The sequence below is a fragment of the Benincasa hispida genome, chromosome 10, assembly GCF_027475165.1.
Source record: "Benincasa hispida cultivar pf3 chromosome 10, pf3_genome.v1.1, whole genome shotgun sequence".
Classification (NCBI taxonomy): domain Eukaryota; kingdom Viridiplantae; phylum Streptophyta; class Magnoliopsida; order Cucurbitales; family Cucurbitaceae; genus Benincasa; species Benincasa hispida.
In genome coordinates, this window is record NC_143487.1 from 53,347,941 (window position 1) to 53,366,129 (window position 18,189).

The 18,189-nt window shown below is 39.8% G+C and overlaps 1 protein-coding gene and 2 non-coding genes across 3 annotated transcripts; 2 read left to right on the forward strand and 1 right to left on the reverse strand.

Annotated features, from left to right (window-relative positions):
- Positions 1-3,730: 3,730 nt before the first annotated feature.
- Positions 3,731-3,837, reverse strand: LOC120089630 (small nucleolar RNA R71). Its single transcript, XR_005485303.1, has one exon. It is a non-coding gene; the product is annotated as a small nucleolar RNA R71 (small nucleolar RNA).
- A 3,232-nt stretch (positions 3,838-7,069) lies between these two features.
- Positions 7,070-8,525, forward strand: LOC150033461 (uncharacterized). The gene is made up of 3 exons (XM_090306414.1): positions 7,070-7,267; positions 7,890-8,072; positions 8,157-8,525. Exons 1-3 carry the CDS (start codon positions 7,070-7,072, stop codon positions 8,523-8,525), a joined length of 750 nt encoding a protein of 249 aa, XP_090162540.1.
- Positions 8,526-17,529: 9,004 nt separating this feature from the next.
- LOC150033462 (small nucleolar RNA R71) lies at positions 17,530-17,636 on the forward strand. Its single transcript, XR_016524186.1, has one exon. It is a non-coding gene; the product is annotated as a small nucleolar RNA R71 (small nucleolar RNA).
- Positions 17,637-18,189: the final 553 nt, after the last annotated feature.

The window sequence follows — 18,189 nt, forward strand, 5'->3', positions numbered from 1 at the left end:
TTTGACCTTGGAGGAAAAACTTAGAGTTCATAATAAGGGTGTTCAAGATGATCCAACTGCTCTCCAAAATAGGAAAAGATCCAATGACAGTAAATCTGATTTACTTGTCATGGAGTCGTGCTTAGTAGAGAATAATGATTCTGACTGGATAGTTTATTCAAGGGCTACTAATCACGTATGTTCTTCCTATAAGGGATTTAATTCCCAGAGACAATTGGAAGTTGGGGAGATGACTCTTCGAGTTGTACTGGTGAGGTCATTTTAGTTGTTACCGTAGGCTAGCTTAAGTTACTTTTGGACAAGAAACAATATATGTCATTAGATAGCGTATATGTAGTTCCTAATATGAAAAGGAATTTAATCTCTGCTTCTTGTTTGATTGAGCAAAATTATTCTCTCTCATTCTCTTGAAGTAAAATGTTTATTTTAAAAAACGGAATGGAGATAGGATTTGCTTCAAATGAAAGTAACATATATGTATTAAGGTCGTTAGTTACAAAGGTTGTCCTTAATACCAAAACAAAAGTTGTCCTAAATACTAAAATGTTCAGAACGGCAACAACTGCTAAGGGACCAAGGATTTCTCCTAAAGAAAATGCCCACGTTTGACATCTAAGGTTAGGTCACATTAATCTCAATAGGATTGAGAGATTGGAGAAAAATGGACTTCTAAATAGTTTAAAAGAAATTTTTTTTATCTGTATGTGAGTCATGCCTTGAAGGCAAGATGATAAAACGACCTTTTATTGGAAAAGGTTATAGAGCCAAAGAAGCCTTGAAACTTATACATTCAGACCTCTATGGTCCGATGAATATAAAAGTAAGAGGATGATGTGAATATTTCACCTTCTTTATAGATGATTATTTAAGATATGAGTTTCTATATCTAATGCAACACAAATCTGAAGCACTTGAAAAGTTTAAAGAATATAAGACTGAGGTTTAAAACTTGTTAGGTAAAAAGATAAAAACACTACGATCTGATCGTGGTGGAGAGTTTATAGACTTAAGATTCTAGAACTATATGATAGAACATGGAATAACGTCCCAACTCTCAGCCCTTAGTACACCTCAGCAGAATGGTGTATCAGAAAGGAGAAATAGAACTCTGTTGGACATGGTTCGATCTATGTTGAGTTATGCTCAACTTCCTGACTTGTTTTGGAGATTTGCAATGAAAATTGTTGTTTACATTTTGAACAACGTTTAATCAAAGAGTTTCTCTTAAACACCTTTAGAATTGTGGAGAGGCCATAAAGGTAGTTTACGCCACTTCAAAATTTGGGGATGTCTAGTCCATGTGCTTATGAAAAATCCCAAAAAGTTGGAACCTCGTTCGAAATTATGCCTAATTGTAGGCTACCTCAAGGAAACGAGAGGTGGGTATTTCTTTGATCCAAATGTAAATAAAGTGTTTGTATTGAAAAATGCTACAATCTTGGAGGAAGACTAAACGAGGGACCAGAAACCACAAAGCAAAATAGTTTTAAGAAAAAAATTCTAAAAATACTACTAAAACTTCAAAAAGAGTTGTTGAAGAGACTACATCAACAAGAGTTGTTGATGTCGATTCGTCTAATCAAACAAATCCATCTCAAAAGTTGAGATTGTCTCAACATAGTGGGAGAGTGCGAACCCATGATAACTGGTAGAAATACAAGTTATTAAAGCTCAAATTATTAAAACAATGGGAGAATGCGATGGTAAAATAAGCAATATTACGATTGAATGCGACAAATTAAAAGAAAATTGTGATCGCTAACGCTCATCGCATAAAAATAGTTAAATTGTGTTATTCTGTGCAGGTACAATGCGATGGCGTGCTTGAGTTTGCGATCCAAGGGCACAATGTGATGCCGCGTTTGAGTTTACAATCCAAGGGTACCTCAAAGATGATCGCGTAAAGACTTTACATAAAGGCGACAACATAATGAAACATGATGGAACGTAAAGTTGATAACGGTTAATTCGGAAATACAATTGATGGCCATTGAAAGACCATACCGTTGCAAATACATTGAACTTCCAGTGACTATCAGACGGCGCAACAAGGTATGGAAATTAATGTTGCCCATCCACGCAATCATTAGTGAGAAGAACTGTTTTGCCTAGAAGTCTATAAATACCCAATGCTACCAAACCAGAAAGAGAGCACGTGAGGAGGCAAGGCAAAGCCAAGGGAAGGGAATTCTTGAGAGGAAATTAATTTTCGGAGAGGTTGAAAGACTACCGAAAACAGCACGAAGAAGAGACACCCAACCCTTACGAGAGCAAGATTCTACAATTCGGGAAAGAGTTGAAGTGATGAGAGCAGTGTAAAAAGCCAGAGGAAGCAAGAGATTGCATACCTGGCTTGATACTTCTTACACCATTTATTGTTTTGTACTCAACACTTTATTTGCAAAAATGAAAACTTCATTTCAATTTATGATCAGTCTCTCCCCACCATGCATGAGTAACTAAATTTTTGAATGGGTTGAGAAGTACTTAGCTGGCATGACTTAAGCTATAAACTTTATGCGATCATCTTGTCTTATGTATGTTTCATTCATCATTTGGAGTACTTGAGAGAGTAGTCTAAAGACAGAATCTAGGCTTGAGAAAATCGGATTAGATCGCATAAGCAAGAGTAGAGACTTAAAAATAAGTTCTATCTACTACATTCCATACACATTGCATGCATCCTAGAAATAGGAAATGTGGCATTATGCATTGAGAAATGTAGTGCTTAATATTTGTGTATAACATGATCGCACGACTTGTACAAAATCTTAAGAAATGCTAGCTAAATCTCTTCTCAACCCCTTCATTGCATACTTGTTACAACACCACCCTTTCATCGCTTCACATTTAATTCCATCGCATTAGAAAATCTAAGTTAAATCACCATCGCAATAAGATCAGAGAGTTTGTCGCATACCTATTTAGTAATCCTTGTGTTTGACTCTGGACTTACCAGGACCCTAAGAAGGCTTATACTTGGGCTTTGTTAAGAAAACTTGCATGATCATTGCATCCACACATCCTTACATCGCATGATAAATCAACGCATCAAGTTTTTGGCGCCGTTGCCAGGGATTACGGTATAGATTGTGCTAACATCAAACCTCTTTGATCTTTGTAGCTTTCGACCTTTGTTGTATTGCCATTCCACCTGTGAAGGAAGAAACAAGCATCGTATGAGCGAAGGATATACTTCTGAGCTCAAGTACGACCCAGAGATCGAAAGAACTTTTTGCAAAAGGCAGAGAAACAGACGTAAACGGCAAGGAAGAGTTAACAGAATGGCTGAACAACCTGAGGAACGAGTAGCAAATGAAAACATCATGGTGGTAAATTCTATCCTACTGGCAAATGATCACAATAGACCCATCTAGGATTATGCGTCGCCAAACTTGTATGATTTCTCCCCAGGAATCATGAGACCAGCATTGGATGGATCAAGGTTCGAGATGAAGCCACTAATGTTACAAATGATACAAACAATAGGACAGTTTGGAGGACGGCGTGGTGAAGATCCGCATGCCCATCTACGAAGCTTCATTGAAATTTGTAACACTTTTATGTTCTCTAATATTTCCCAGAAGAGGTTCGACTCACATTATTTCCATTTTCACTATGCGATAAAGCAAGAAAATGGGCTTACTCTCTTGAACCAGGAGTGATAACGTCATGGGAGCAAGTTATGGAAAAGTTTATGAAGAAGTATTTCCCTCCCACATAAAATGCCAGAAGGAGGAAATGGATCACCAATTTTGAACAAGAAGAAGACGAATCGTTTAGTGACGCATGGGCGAGATTCAAGAGACTAGTACACGACTGCCCACACAATAGATTGCCAGATTGCCTCCAAATGGAGAATTCTTATCATGAACTCAACTCTGCATCACAGACAGCTGCCAATGCGGTAGCAGTAGGAGGTCTACTGGACAAAACATATGATGAAGCAAAGAATATTCTTGATCGCATCTCGAAAAAGCACGAAGATTGACAAGAAAGCGATCAAAGAATGAAGCCCAGAGAAGGTAATGCGAGTAATGGTGCCATTGCATCATTACAAAATCATATGAATGCGATGATAAACTTGTTGCAAGGCGTCACAATAAACAATTCAGAAACTCGAAATGGGCAAGTTAATGCAATAAAGCAAACAAGCACCAGCTGTGTCGTATGTGAAGAATCATATTCTTTTGAGGAATGCCCACGAAATCTTCAATCAGTTTACTTTGTAAAAAAACAATCCTTTTTCAAACACTTACAACTCAGGGTGGCGAAATCACCCTAATTTTTCTTGGAAGAACAACCAATAGCAAGGCAGTCAGCTTGTGGCTTAGAGAGAGGGACCGCTAGGGTTTTTCCATAGAACTAATGGACAACAGTAAGTTAGCAGCTCTCAAACACCATCCCCGTCATCCCTGGAAAACTTGTTGAAGCAATACATCGAAAAGAATGAAACGATCCTTCAAAACCAAGCTATATCCATCCGTAATTTGGAAATTTAAATGGGACAATTGCGGGAGAGCTAAAGAATAGACCTCAAGGGACATTGCCTAGCTCAACCGAACTTCCACGCAATCCAGGGAATACAGGGAAAGAACACTGCCAAGTAGTCACCCTAAGGAGTGGAAAAGCGGTGATAGAAGTCAGAAAGGAGCCTTGCTAGACTGAGTCAAAGGAGCAACCTGAGATTGAATCAAAGAAACCTCTATTGCAGACTGAACCAAAAGAGTCTGAAACTAGGGAACCAGAAGATGCGATTACCTCTAAGCCTTCAGACCATGAAACATTGAAAGTGTAGCTACCTCCATTTCCTCAAAGACTGAAAAAGAAACATAACGATGAAGGCCAGTATCAGCGATTTCTAGAAATATTGAAACAATTGCACATCAATATTCCATTCATAGAAGCGATAGAGCAAATGCCGGTGTATGCGAAATTTTTGAAGGACATTGTCTCGAAGAAGAGAAACATGGGAAGATTTGCCGCGGCAGCATTAACATAAGAATTCAATACTATAATCCCACCAAAGATGCGTGACCTAGGCAGTTTCACAATACCCTGCTCAATAGGAAAAATCTATATTGGTCAAGCATTATGCGATCTTGGGGCAAACATAAACTTAATGCCCCTTTCAATCTTCAAAAGATTGAATGTAGGACAGCTAACACCCACACGATGACTCTTCAACTCGTCGATAGATCCTTGGTGCGCCCTGAAGGGAAATTAAAGGATGTCTTGTTATCAATAGACAAATTTATTCTACCTGTAGACTTCATTATCTTAGATTATGAGGCGGATAAAGATGTTCCAATCATATTGGGACGATCACTCTTGTCTACTGGTCGTGCTCAAATAGATGTGCACAAGGGAGAAATCACAATGAGCATCAACGGAAAGAAGCTCAGGTTCAATATTATCAAGGCAATGAAGTTCCCAGATGAGGAAGGTTTATCAGATTCCGATGATGAACACACTTGCGCTGAAAATTGGGAGTTCGAGGAAGAGAATGAAGAAAGAAAGGATGCGACAACATCCATAGAGACTTTCTATGCGATAACAGAGATATTGAAGAATGAGGAAATGTTGAATTTTGATGAAGAAAGAAAAGCACAGAAGCCCTCTTTAGAGAAACCACCTACACTAGAACTAAAAACTCTACCAACCCACTTGAAGTACGTATATCTCGGCCAGAATGAAACCTTACCAATCATCATATCCTCTATGTTACTTGAAGAAAAAGAAACCGCGCTGCTCAGTGTTCTAAAGAAATATATTAGAGCAATCGGATGGACGCTCGCAGACATCAGATGTATTAGCCCGACGTATTGTATACATCGAATCCGGCTTGAAGAAAATCAGAAGGGCTCGATAGAACCTCAGCGTAGTCTGAACACTACGATGAAGAAGGTTGTCAAAAAATAAATCATCAAATGGTTAGATGTCGGTATTATCTACCTTATCGCAGATAGCACGTGGGTTAGCCCCATGCAGTGTGTTCCTAAAAAAGGTGGGATGACAGTAGTTCCTAATGCAAACAACGAATTGATCCTCATGAGGATCGTCACAGGTTGGCGGATTTGTATGGACTATAGGAAACTCAATGCGACGACAAAGAAAGATCATTTCCCTTTGCCTTTCATTGATAAAATGCTTGATCGATTAGCGGGGAATGATTATTTCTGCTTCCTTGATGGGTACGCAGGCTATAACCAAATATGATCGCACCAGAGAATCAAGGAAATACAACGTTCACATGTCCATATGAAACATTCGCCTTTCGTCATATGTCTTTTGGATTATTCAATGTTCCTAGTACGTTTCAAAGGTGTATGATGGCAATCTTCTCCGAGTACCTTGAAGACTCAGTTGAAATCTTTATGGATGATTTCTCAATCTATGGGAAAACATATGAAATCTGTCAGCAAAACCTGGAGAGAATACTGAAAAGATATGAAGAAACTAATCTGGTGTTGAACTGGGAAAAGTGCCATTTTATGGTCAAAGAAGGAATTGTGCTCGGGCACAGGGTTTCAGGAATGGGTTAGAGGTGGACAAAGCAAAAATTGAAGCTATAGAAAAACTTCCATCTCCAGCGAATGTGAAAGCTTTAAAGAGGACACACGAGGTTTTACAGAAGGTTTGTGAGGGACTTTTCCAAAATCGTTTGACCTTTGAATGCGTTGTTGGAAACTGATAGACCCTTTGATTTTGATTCACACTGCCTCACTGCATTCAAAACACTAAAGGACACTTTGACTACAGTGCCAATTCTGATCACACCCGAATGGGCAAAGCCATTCGAACTGATGTGCGATGCTAGCAGATATGCGATGGGGGCAGTCTTGGCGCAAAAAGTAAAGACAATGTTACACCCCATCGCATATGCTAGCAGAACATTAAACTCCATGCAGGCGAATTACACCACCACCAAGAAGGAACTTTTAGCGGCAATTTTTGCGATTGAAAAATTCAGACCTTACTTGTTGGGGTCAAAAGTGATAGTCCACACGGACCACTCTATGATAAGATATTTGATGACCAAAAAAGATGCAAAGCCTAGACTAATCCAATGGGTTCTCTTACTCCAAGAATTAATATGGAAATAATCGACCGAAAAGGAACAGAGAACCAGGTCGCTGACCATTTATCGCGATTAGAGAATCCAAAAGTGGATCGTATCCAGTCGGAGGTGAAAGCCTCATTTCTTGATGAGAAATTGCTTAAGATTGAAGAACTACCCTGGTATGCAGATATTGTCAACTTCTTGGTCTGCAATTAATTCCCTGAAAACTACACATCCCATCAAAAGAAAGGCTCATTCATGAATGCAAATTTTACTACTGGGACGATCCGAATCTCTATAAAAGGGGACCAGACCAGATATTGAGACTCTGTGTTTCAGAAACTGCTTTCCATCGCATATTGTTTCAATGTCATGAATCACCCTATGAAGGGCATTTCGGTGGACAGCGCACAGCAGCAAAAGTTTTGCAATGTGGGTATTACTGGCCCACTCTATTTAAGGACACACAAGAATAGTCCATGAAATGTGATAAGTGCCAACGCACTGGAAGCATTTCAGAAAAAAATGCGATGCCAATGAACATCATATTGGAGGTAGAGCTATTCGACGTCGGGGAATAGATTTCATAGGACCATTTCCATCGTCAAATGGTCATAAATACATTCTATTGGTTGTCAACTATGTTTCCAAATGGATTGAAGTTGTTTCATGTGTTGCAAACGATGCGGCAACAGTCTCTAAGTTCTTATAGAAAAACATCTTCACTCGTTTTGGCACCCCACGTGCCATAACAAGTGACGAAGGGACCCACTTTGTGAATCGCATTGTTAGTAAACTGTTGATCAAATATAATATCCACCATAAGATCGCCACCGCATATCACCCTCAAACAAATGGGCAAGCAGATGTTTCTAACAAAGAAATCAAGTCAATCTTAGAGAAAGTGGTGAATCCATCGTGGAAAGATTGGGCCATGAAACTGGATGATGCCTTGTGGGCATATCGGACTGCTTCTATGGCACCCATAGCCATGTCACCATATGCGTTGGTGTTTGGAAAGGCTTATCATCTGCCGTTGGAACTAGAATATAAGGCAATGTGGGCAGTTAAGTAACTTAACTTTGGTCTTAAGGCTGCAGAAGAAGAGAGAAAACTTCAGCTACTAGAGTTGGACGAGTGGAGATTACAGCAGTATGAGAATTTCAATATTTACAAAGAACGCACCAAGCGATGGCATGATAAGCATCTTTGCGAGAAAAACCTCAAGGCAGGTCAAAGGGTATTACTGTTCAACTCTAGGCTGCGTCTCTTTCCTAGAAAACTGAAGACGCGTTGGTTCGGGCCTTTTATAATCAAGGAAGTGCTCCCGCATGGAGCGGTGGAATTTACCAACGAAGATGGGACCAACACATTTAAAGTGAATGGACAAAGAGTAAATATGTATCATGGAGGAGATTTCCAACATGAGAAAACCTCCATTGACTTGGGTAAGCCAGAATAAAGAAGAAACACTCAGTCCCTGCGATGATAAGCGACATAAATTCATCTAGGACGAAGTATATCCTTTTGAGTGTCCTTTTTTTTTTCTTTCAAGAATCTAGTTTACTTTCTGCATATTTACTACTCTTTATGATTGTCGACTCTTTTTTTTCGTATTTCTAATCTTTTTGAATTCATCATTTTGATCGCAATAAACGAATACGATGGAGTAATGCGAAGGGCTTAAAACACGCGATCAATTGAGCTTATATAGTATATATATATATATATATATATATATATATATATAAAGCTTGCGATCACAATGATGCGGGCGAAAATTTAAATTTGGGGGTTGTGTCATTCCTTGCCTCATCTTATTTAAATTTTTGTACTTCTCACTTTCAATTTAATATTGTTGAATTCTACTATCGTATTCTCTCTCGTTTGGATCAATTATGAATTTTTTATTACTTAATTTGGTCGTCGCATTCATCCTTTGCCCATTATGACTTCAATGATGAAATATATGCTTCTTTTCTTATCACATGAAATAGCATCAGATTAATTTCAGGATAATCAATTCAAAAAAATTTCTAAAATTTAGTGGTCTGCCAGCTTTACTTCAAAACTATTTTTACAAAATTTTATGAGTCCATTGCATAAATGATTTCATCTTCAGCAATGAGGACATTGTTGCGTGTTAAATTTGGGGGGTTTTATTTTCAGCCTCGTTATTTTCAGAACTTCATTTCATTTCTAAAATAAATAAATAAAATTTAACGTTGAGATCGGATCCCACTCATAGTTGGATGTCCGCATGACACCCGTGGGGGCAAGCCAAAATGAAGCTGGGAATCATGATCAACATAGAAGCTAAGTGATCGCAACTTTGAAGCCAAATAAAGAGATGGGCATGAGTTTTGACTGAAAAGAGTGCCTCGCTTGTAGTTGGATGTCCGCATGACACCCGTGGGGGCAAGCCAAAATGAAGGTTGGGCACTCGGATCAGTGCAAGATCACAAAACGAATATCTGAATCATGCAAAGGCCGAAACAGCTTGAACACCCGGTTTGATAAAATTTGAAATAAATCATGTGATGTCCTGGGAAATGAGTAAAGATTTTTTTTTTTTTTGAAGATTAAGCTCGCGGTCCCTAAAGGTTATAAATATTGTAGGAAGAGATTAGGATAGAAATTAATAAGGTATTGATTCAACGATTTGAATAAGGCACCATGAGAAGCCTAGGTAGGGTGAAGGCGATTGAAAATTTGAGAAATTTTTAGTTTATGCTTGAGGGCAAACATTGTTTTAAATTTTGGGGAGTGATACTGATGCGTTATTTTATTAAGTGTGGAAAATGGATGATATGTGTTGATGGAATTACGTTGTGCACTCAAGTTTCCCAGCGGAATTCAAGTGTAAATTCCTCTGAGTTTCCTAGTAAGTCAAGGGTCGAACACAAGGACTTGCGGTAACCGATAAAATAAATAAGGTGGTTGGTTTGTTGTTGTGTTAATGAAAATAATAATAAATGTGGCAGAGTTCGAAAAGAGTTGGCAACGAAAAATACGATGAATATGCGGTGAACGGGTTGAGAAGGGTTTCGGCTAACACTCCCTAGGTTGCGTTCATGCCTTGCGATCATGCAACATGCATACAATAATAAACCACCTCTCGGCGTGAATGCCACGGCTTCTAAGGCTAGAACGCATGCGATAAATATGCGATAAGTCTACAGGGTTTACACATAAACCTCTATTTCTATTTATGCGATGACAACATGACATTCACATAAATATGCGACCGCATAATATCATTCCTATTCCTAGGATGCATGCGATGTACGTTGACAAACAGAGCTCATCTCTAAGTCCCTATTTCTTGCTTATGCAGGCCTAATCTTGCTCTTTCAAGTCAGATTCTAACCTAGCTCTCTCGAGACATTAAGTTCTTTCTTTAGATTCTCTCTCGAGCAACTCTAAAGGGAAGTTTTGCACAGCATAAAACAAGACAATCGCAAGCAATGAACTACCTAGATCATGTTAGCTTAGTTCCTTTCAACCCATTCAACTAGTTTAGCTACTCATACATATTAAGAGAGTGAGCAGATGTAGAAATATAACTTCCATTGGATAGATAAAAGATGAAGTACAGAATAACAATGCAAGTATAATAAAGAGCCTGGAGCAATTTCTTGCCACCAGGTGTTACACTATTCTATTCGTGCTCTAAAGATATTCTCGCTTTCGCGAGAGTCAACCCGCTCTCTACTCTTACGCCCCAAGGTTCTCTCTCGAGTTGTCTTGGATGATCTCTGGCATCACCACTCTTCTCTAGCTCCGCCGTGAAATGGAAAAGAAAACTATGAACAGTGGTGTGAACTTGTAAGGTGATGAAGTAACCGACTGCTTAACCCCTTCTCTGAAGAATGCACTTGGTATTTATAGGGCATCAAAGGTGAAAGGCGGCTTCTCTCTCCTGGTTGTACAGATTGGACATCTTTAATTCTTGTCTGATGCGTCGGATAGTTGTCATCGATAAAGCTGGATGTACTTTATGACCGTTATTAGCTGTCAACTTAATTTGGATCCGACTGCTGTCAGCTTTCCATCCCATCGATCTTAATTGTCCTTTCGTCCGGATACGCCCACCATATTGTGGTGATTCTTCTTGGGTGGATGTTTGCGAGCACGATCAATGCAAAGTCTTGCGGTGAAGTTGCGCTTGACTGATGTATTCCTATGATCACATTCTTTGAATTGCGTTAACACATTATTCTGCACAAAAATATAGAGATCAACTGCCCTAATATGTTGGATGCATGCGACCGCAATATTGTAAAATTTATTCTTAATGGACGCAATTTAACATATTTTATCAACGCAATCCAACATTGTGTAAGAACTTAGTACTATGATAACATGCATTTCTGCCCGTTATCACACCCCCAAATTTAAACAATGCTTGTCCTCAAGCATCAGCTAAAGATTCCTTTAGCAAGTTAGCCGCAAAGTCCTTTTCCTAGATTTATCAAGGATACTTCATTCAAATCCTATATACTAGAATTTTTCTAAGTCTTATTCAAGTCTATTCTTAAAATATTTCTAAGACCTAGGAACTGCAAGTTTAACTTTCAAATGGACTTTACTAAATTCTTTGAACATCGCATGATTTATTTTAAAAAGAAAATTTTCTACTGGGGTGACAAAAAATTTATCCTTGCATAAAAATTTTCTTTATTGCTATTTTTTTTTTCTGACCTTGCGCTGATTCGAGTGCCTTGCCTTTGTTTTGGCTTGCCTCCACGGGTGTCATGCGGACATCCAACTACGAACAATGCACTCTTTCTCAGACTAAATTCATACTGATTTGGCATTGGAGTTGCGGTCATTGATTTATGCATTGATCTTGGTAACTTACTTTTGTTTTGGCTTGCCCCCACGTACGTCATGCGGACATCCAACTACAAGTAAGTGCCTTTCACAACTTAACTCTTATCAACATGGGTTTCCCCTTTGCGTTGATAGTGGAGTTGTTATTCTCAAAAAAATGTTTCTTTTTTTTTGTAGAACTGAAAAATAGCAAGATCGAAAAATAAATACCTCACCCCCAAATTTAAAATGCAGAAATGTCCCCATTGCCAAAAGATTAAAATAAATTATGCGATGTTCTAGAATACGTTGTAAAGAGAGTTTGAAAGAAAGCTAGCAAACCCCTAACTTCTAGAAATATTTTATGAGGTGACTATCTTAAGATTAAGTTGACTCTAATATATACGAAAGAAATAGAAGCATATTTTTCATCATTGAAATCTTACTTGGTAAAGAAACAGAATGCGGTAAACTACTAAATTTATCTACTTGTTAAATGATTGCGGTAATCAAGAAGGATGTGGTAATAAAACTTCGAAAAGCGAAATGTAATGTGATAGTGCAAAATTTGAAATAAAGATAAGGAAGAGTACACCCCCAAATTTTGCGCTATCGCCTGCATTGTATTGACGCATCCATCCTTGCGGCGATTTTTGTTCTGTGGGTTGCGATGATGGAATAAGATGAATGCTTCTTCGCATAACATCGCCGCAATCCAGCGCCTCGATCGTTGTAAGAAAAACAAAGAGAGGGTCAAATTATTTTAAACAAAAGAAAAATCGTTAATGCAAATTAAAATTTTTTTTTTTTGTAGAAATAGAACTGAAAAATGAAAAGATAGCTGAAAGATAGTGAAGATTCTAAGTAGTGGAGAAAAGAGTTGAAGACTTGAAGTTTTCCAAAACTTGCGTCCCTGAGAAATTGTGATCATGTGACAACGCAGGGACCACCTACTCCCTTCTTTATTCAAAGTTTCTTAGTTCCATGGAGTCGACTTGGCGATGCCAGTCTTCTCCATGGTATACCTTTACTCGTTGCCCATTGACTTTGAATATGTTGGTATCATCGTCATTTGATAATTCCACCGCGCCATGCGGAAGTACTTGTTGAATTATGAACGGTCCGGACCAACAAGACTTTAGCTTTCCTAGGAAGAGTCGCAGACGTGAATTGAAAAGCAAGACCTTCTGCCCGACTTGGAGGTTCTTGCCGCATATGCGTTGATCATGCCAGCGCTTGGTGCACTATTTATAAATTTTCGCATTTTCATAGCGTTGTTCCTCTATTCTTCTAGCAAGACCAATTTAATTTTTCGCGCTTGCCCTACTTCCTTTAAATCGAAGTTCAATTTCTTGACCGCCCACAATGCTTTATATTCCAGCTCCAAGGGTAAGTGACACGCTTTGCCGAATACCAACGCATAGGGGGACATTCCTATAGGTGTTTTAAATGCGGCCCAGTATGCCCATAATGCATCATCAAGCTTCATTGCCCAATCTTTTCGCGAAGGTTTGACTACCTTCTCAAGTATCGATTTAATTTCCCGATTGGACACTTCAGCTTGGCCATTTGTTTGGGATGGTATGCGGTGGCCACTTTGTGGAGGATATTATACTTGTGCAGCAACTCCTTTATACTGTGGTTGACAAAGTGTGATCCTTAATCACTTATGATAGCACGGGGAGTGCCAAAACGCGTAAAAATATTTTTCTTCAGGAACTGGGAGACTACCGCCATCACTTGCGGCACATGCAATTACCTCTACCCACTTGGAGACATAGTCAACGGCTAATAGAATATAGTGCTTATCGTTTGAATGAGGGAATGGTCCCATGAAATCAATCCCCCATATGTCAAATAGTTCCAGCTCCAAGATAGTATTCATCGGCATTGCGTTCTTCCATGAAATGTTGCCAGTGCGTTGACACCGATCACATTTCATTGCGTCAGTAGCATCCTTAAATAATAAAGGCCAGAAGAATCCACTTTGTAAAACCTTGGCTGCAGTACGTTGTCCTCCAAAGTGCCCTCCATAAGGTGAATCGTGGCACTGTGACAATATGCATTGTTGAGTAGCATCTGGTACGCACAATCTAATGAGTTGGTTTGCACCTCTTTTATACAGATTCGGCCCATCCCAATAGTAGTGACTGCATTCATTCTTGATCTTCTTCCGTTGATGGTAGGTGTAATCTTCAGGAAATTATTCACAGACCAAATAATTAACGATGTCCGTATACGATGGCAGTTCTTCTATGCAAAACAGCTGCTCGTCTGGGAATACGACACTCACTTCAGAATCATTGCGGTCAACCTCAGGATTTTCCAGTCTGGACAAGTGATCTGCAACTTGATTCTCTGTCCCCTTTCAATCAATTATCTCGATATCAAATTCTTGAAGGAGGAGAACTCATCTGATCAATCTCGGCTTTGTGTCCTTTTTTGTCATCAAATATTTGATTGTCGAGTGATCAGTATGAATGAGTACCTTGGTTCCCAACAAGTATGCCCGAAATTTTTCCAACGCAAAAATCACAGCCAGGAGCTCTTTTTCAGTGATGGTGTAATTAAGTTAAGCAGGGTTCAAGTTTTACTCGCATATGCGATGGGGTGCAAAATTGTTTTCTTCTTTTGCGCTAATGCAGCTCCCATCGCATACCTGCTTGCGTCGCACATGATTTTGAACTACAGTGTCCAATCCGGCATAATTAAGACGGGTGTGGTAATCAGCGGATCCTTTAAAATTCGAAATGCGTTGAGGCAATTGTTGTCAAATTCAAACTTTCTATCTGCCTCTAGTACCGCACTCAATGGTCTTGCTATCTTAGAAAAGTCTTTAACGAATCGTCTTTAGAACCGAGCATGCCCCAGGAAGCTTCATACTGCCTTCACGTTGGTTAGAGGTGGAAGCTTTTCAATTGTGTCAATCTTTGCTTTGTCCGCCTCCAACCCTTCTCGAGAGACCTTGTGGTCCAACACTATACCTTCTGTCATCATGAAGTGACATTTTTCCAGTTAAGTACCAGGTTCGTCTCTTCACATCTTTTCAGAATTTTCTCCAAATTGGCCAGGTAGACTTCATAAGTGTTCCCATAAACTAAGAAGTCATCCATAAATATTTCTACTTAGTCCTCAAGAAAATCTGAAAAGATTGCCATCAAGCACCTCTGGAACGTTCTTGGTGCATTGTAGAGGTCGAACGGCATGCGGTGGAAAGCGAATGTCCCATATGGGCAGGTGAATGTGGCCTTGTCTTGGTCTTTAGAAGCTATTATGATCTGGTTGTACCCGGCGTATCGATCCAAGAAACAGTAAAAATCATTCCCTGCCAATCTATCCAGCATTTGATCGGTGAATGGCAGAGGAAAGTAATCCTTCTTTGTGGCCGCATTCAATTTGCGATAGTCCATACAGATGCGCCATCCAGTGATGGTCCTCGTGGTATTAATTCATTGTTCTTATTGATAACTACCGTTATTTCGCCCTTCTTCAGCACACATTGCATAGGGCTGACCCACGTGTTATCTGCAATGGGATAGATAATGCCCTCATCCAGCCACTTGATGATCTTCTTTTTGACGACCTTTTTCATCGCAGGATTAAGTTTGCATTGATTCTCAATGGTTGCTTTGTGGTCGTCTTCAAGATGAATGTGGTGCATGCAGTACGCAGGGCTAATTCCTCTGATATCAGCGAGCATCCAGCCGATTGCTCGCACATGTTTTTTGAGAATGCTCATCAACGCATTCTCTTGATCTGCGTTAAGTGCGGAGGAAATTATCACTAGGAGCTTCTCATTCTGCCCCAGAAATGCGTACTTCAGGTGTGTTGGTAGGGTTTTTAGTTCAAGGGTTGGTGGCTCCACGAGAGAAGGTTGCATTAATTTTCTTTCTTCTTTCGGCTCTTCTTCTTGTGTTACGATTGATCCTTCTTCTTTGTTTTTTTTTTCTACGATCGCATTGCAGGCAGCTACGGATGCGTCTACATCCTTTTCTTCATACTCTTCATCAGACTTTTCTTCTTCAATCAAATTCACGTCATCTTCCGAATCTGGTAGGTCTTCATCATCAGGAAATTTCATGGCACGAATTATATTAAATTTGAGCTTCTGTTGGTTTATGCTCAAAGTGATTTTGCCCTTGTGCACATCAATTTGAGCACAACCTGTTGATAGGAAAGGTCGCCCAAAATGATGGGCACATCTTTATCGGCCTCGTAATCCAGGATGATGAAGTCAGCTGGCAAAATAAATTAATCAATCTTGATCAGCACGTCCTTTACCTTTCCCTCTGGATGAACCAAAGACCTGTCGGCCAGTTGGAGAGTTACGGATGTGGGCACAAGTTGCCCTACATTTAGTTGTTGAAAGATGACAGCGGCATCAAATTTATGCTGGCTTCCAAGTCACATAGGGCTTGCCCAATATAGAGTCCTCCTATGGAGCAAGGAATAGTGAAGCTCCCAGGATCGCTTATCTTCAGTGGGATAATAGATTTGGAACTTTGCGTTAATGCCACCGTGGCAAATTTTCCAGCGCCTCTTTTCTTGGTTACCATGTCCTTCAGAAACTTGGGATAGGTAGGCATTTCCTCAATCACTTCACTAAAAGGAATGTTAACATGTAATTGCTTTAACATAGATAGGAAGCGTTGGTACTGTACCTCTTCATTTTTCATCTTCTGTAGCCTCTGAGGGAAAGGTGGTAACTGGACTTTCACGGTTCCTGTTTCATTTGACTTTGAGGTTGACGCAACCTCAGGTTCTACTGCTTAATTTTATTTTTCTTCTTTTCGCATTGCCGCAATCGCAGGTTCAATTGCGATGGAGGTTGATCTGTTCTGCTCCTTCTTTTCTCCCTCCACATTCTTTCCACTGCGCAATGTCACAACCTGACATTGCTTCTTACCTGAACCCCCTAGGTTGCGTGGAAGCTCGGTTGAACTTGGCAGCGCCCCTTGCAGTCTACTTTTGAGCTCATTTGCAATCTGGCCCATTTGCAATTCAAGGTTGCGGATGGACATAGCCTGACTTTGAAGCACCGTCTCATTTTTCTCTATATATTAATTCAATAGGCCTTCTAGGGAAGATGATTGCCGTGGTTGTTGTGAGCTACTTGCTTGGTTGCTCTATTGACCGTTGCTGCATTGAAAGAACCCTGGTGGCCCTTCTTTTTGTTCCACAGATTGAAAGTTTTGTTGTGGATTCTTCCAAGCAAAGTTTAGGTGGTTTTTCCACCCGGGGTTGTAGGTGTTGGAAAAAGGGTTGTTCTTTACAAAATATACAGACTGTGGGTTTTATGGACAATCTTCCATCGTATGCCCATCACCGTAAGTCGCACACCTTGCAGTGTTTTGATTTATTGCGTTGATTTGTCCACCTTGCGGTGTTGGGCTGCTGATCATCATTCTTTGAATCAAATTCATCATTGCAGTCATTTGGTTCTGCAATGAAACAATAGCACCATTATTTGCGTAAGAATTTTTTAGTTTTAATCTTTGGTCGCCCTCCAGTCTTCATGATTCCTGGAGATGCGATTCTTCGCCTCATCATAAGTTTTGTCAAGCAGACCACCAGTTGCTGCCGCATTGGCAACGGTCTGGGAAGCAGGATTCAAACCGTGGTAAGACATTTCCATTTGAAGGCAGTCTAGCAACCCATTATGCGGACAATCTTGGACCAACCTCTTAAACCTCGCCCAGGCATCGTTGATTGATTCGTCTATGTCTTGTTCAAAATTAGTAATAAGCTTTCTTTGTCTCGCGTTCTCTATAGGTGGGAAATATTTCTTCATAAACTTCTCCACCATCTGCTCCCAAGAAGTAATCTCTCCTGGTTCGAGCGAGTATGCCCATTTCCTAGCCTAATCACAGAGAGAAAATGGAAACAGCGTTAGTCGAACCTCCTCAGCAGAGATGTTCGGGAACACAAAAGTATTACAGATTTCAATAAAACTTCGGAGGTGGGCGTGCGGATCCTTGCCACGTCCTCCGAATTGACCTGTAGCTTGGATCATCTGCAACATCATCGGTTTCATTTTAAATCTACTTCCATCTAAGATAGGCCTCATGATTCCCGGAGAGAAATCATAGAGGTTTGGCGATGCATAGTCCCTAATGGGCCTATTGCGATCGTTGGCCAACAGAATTGGATTTGCAATGACATTGTTGTTGTTTGATGCTTCATTCCAAGGCTGCTCTGCCATCTCTTTTTTATTGGATTGTGGTTGCTGTTGGCGGTTCCTTAATCTCCTTCGAAATGTTCTCTCAATCTCTGGGTCGTAGTTCGCCAGAGATTGAGAGTTTTGCAAATAA

Excerpts from the sequence above, each read along its gene's own strand:
- LOC150033461 (XM_090306414.1), top strand. The coding sequence starts at position 7,070 with ATGGGTTCTCTTACTCCAAGAATTAATATGGAAATAATCGACCGAAAA. Across the intron at positions 7,268-7,889 it reads CAGATATTGTCAACTTCTTG|ATCGCCACCGCATATCACCC; the intron begins GTCTGCAATTAA and ends ATCCACCATAAG. Across the intron at positions 8,073-8,156 it reads CCATGTCACCATATGCGTTG|GCTGCAGAAGAAGAGAGAAA; the intron begins GTGTTTGGAAAG and ends TTTGGTCTTAAG.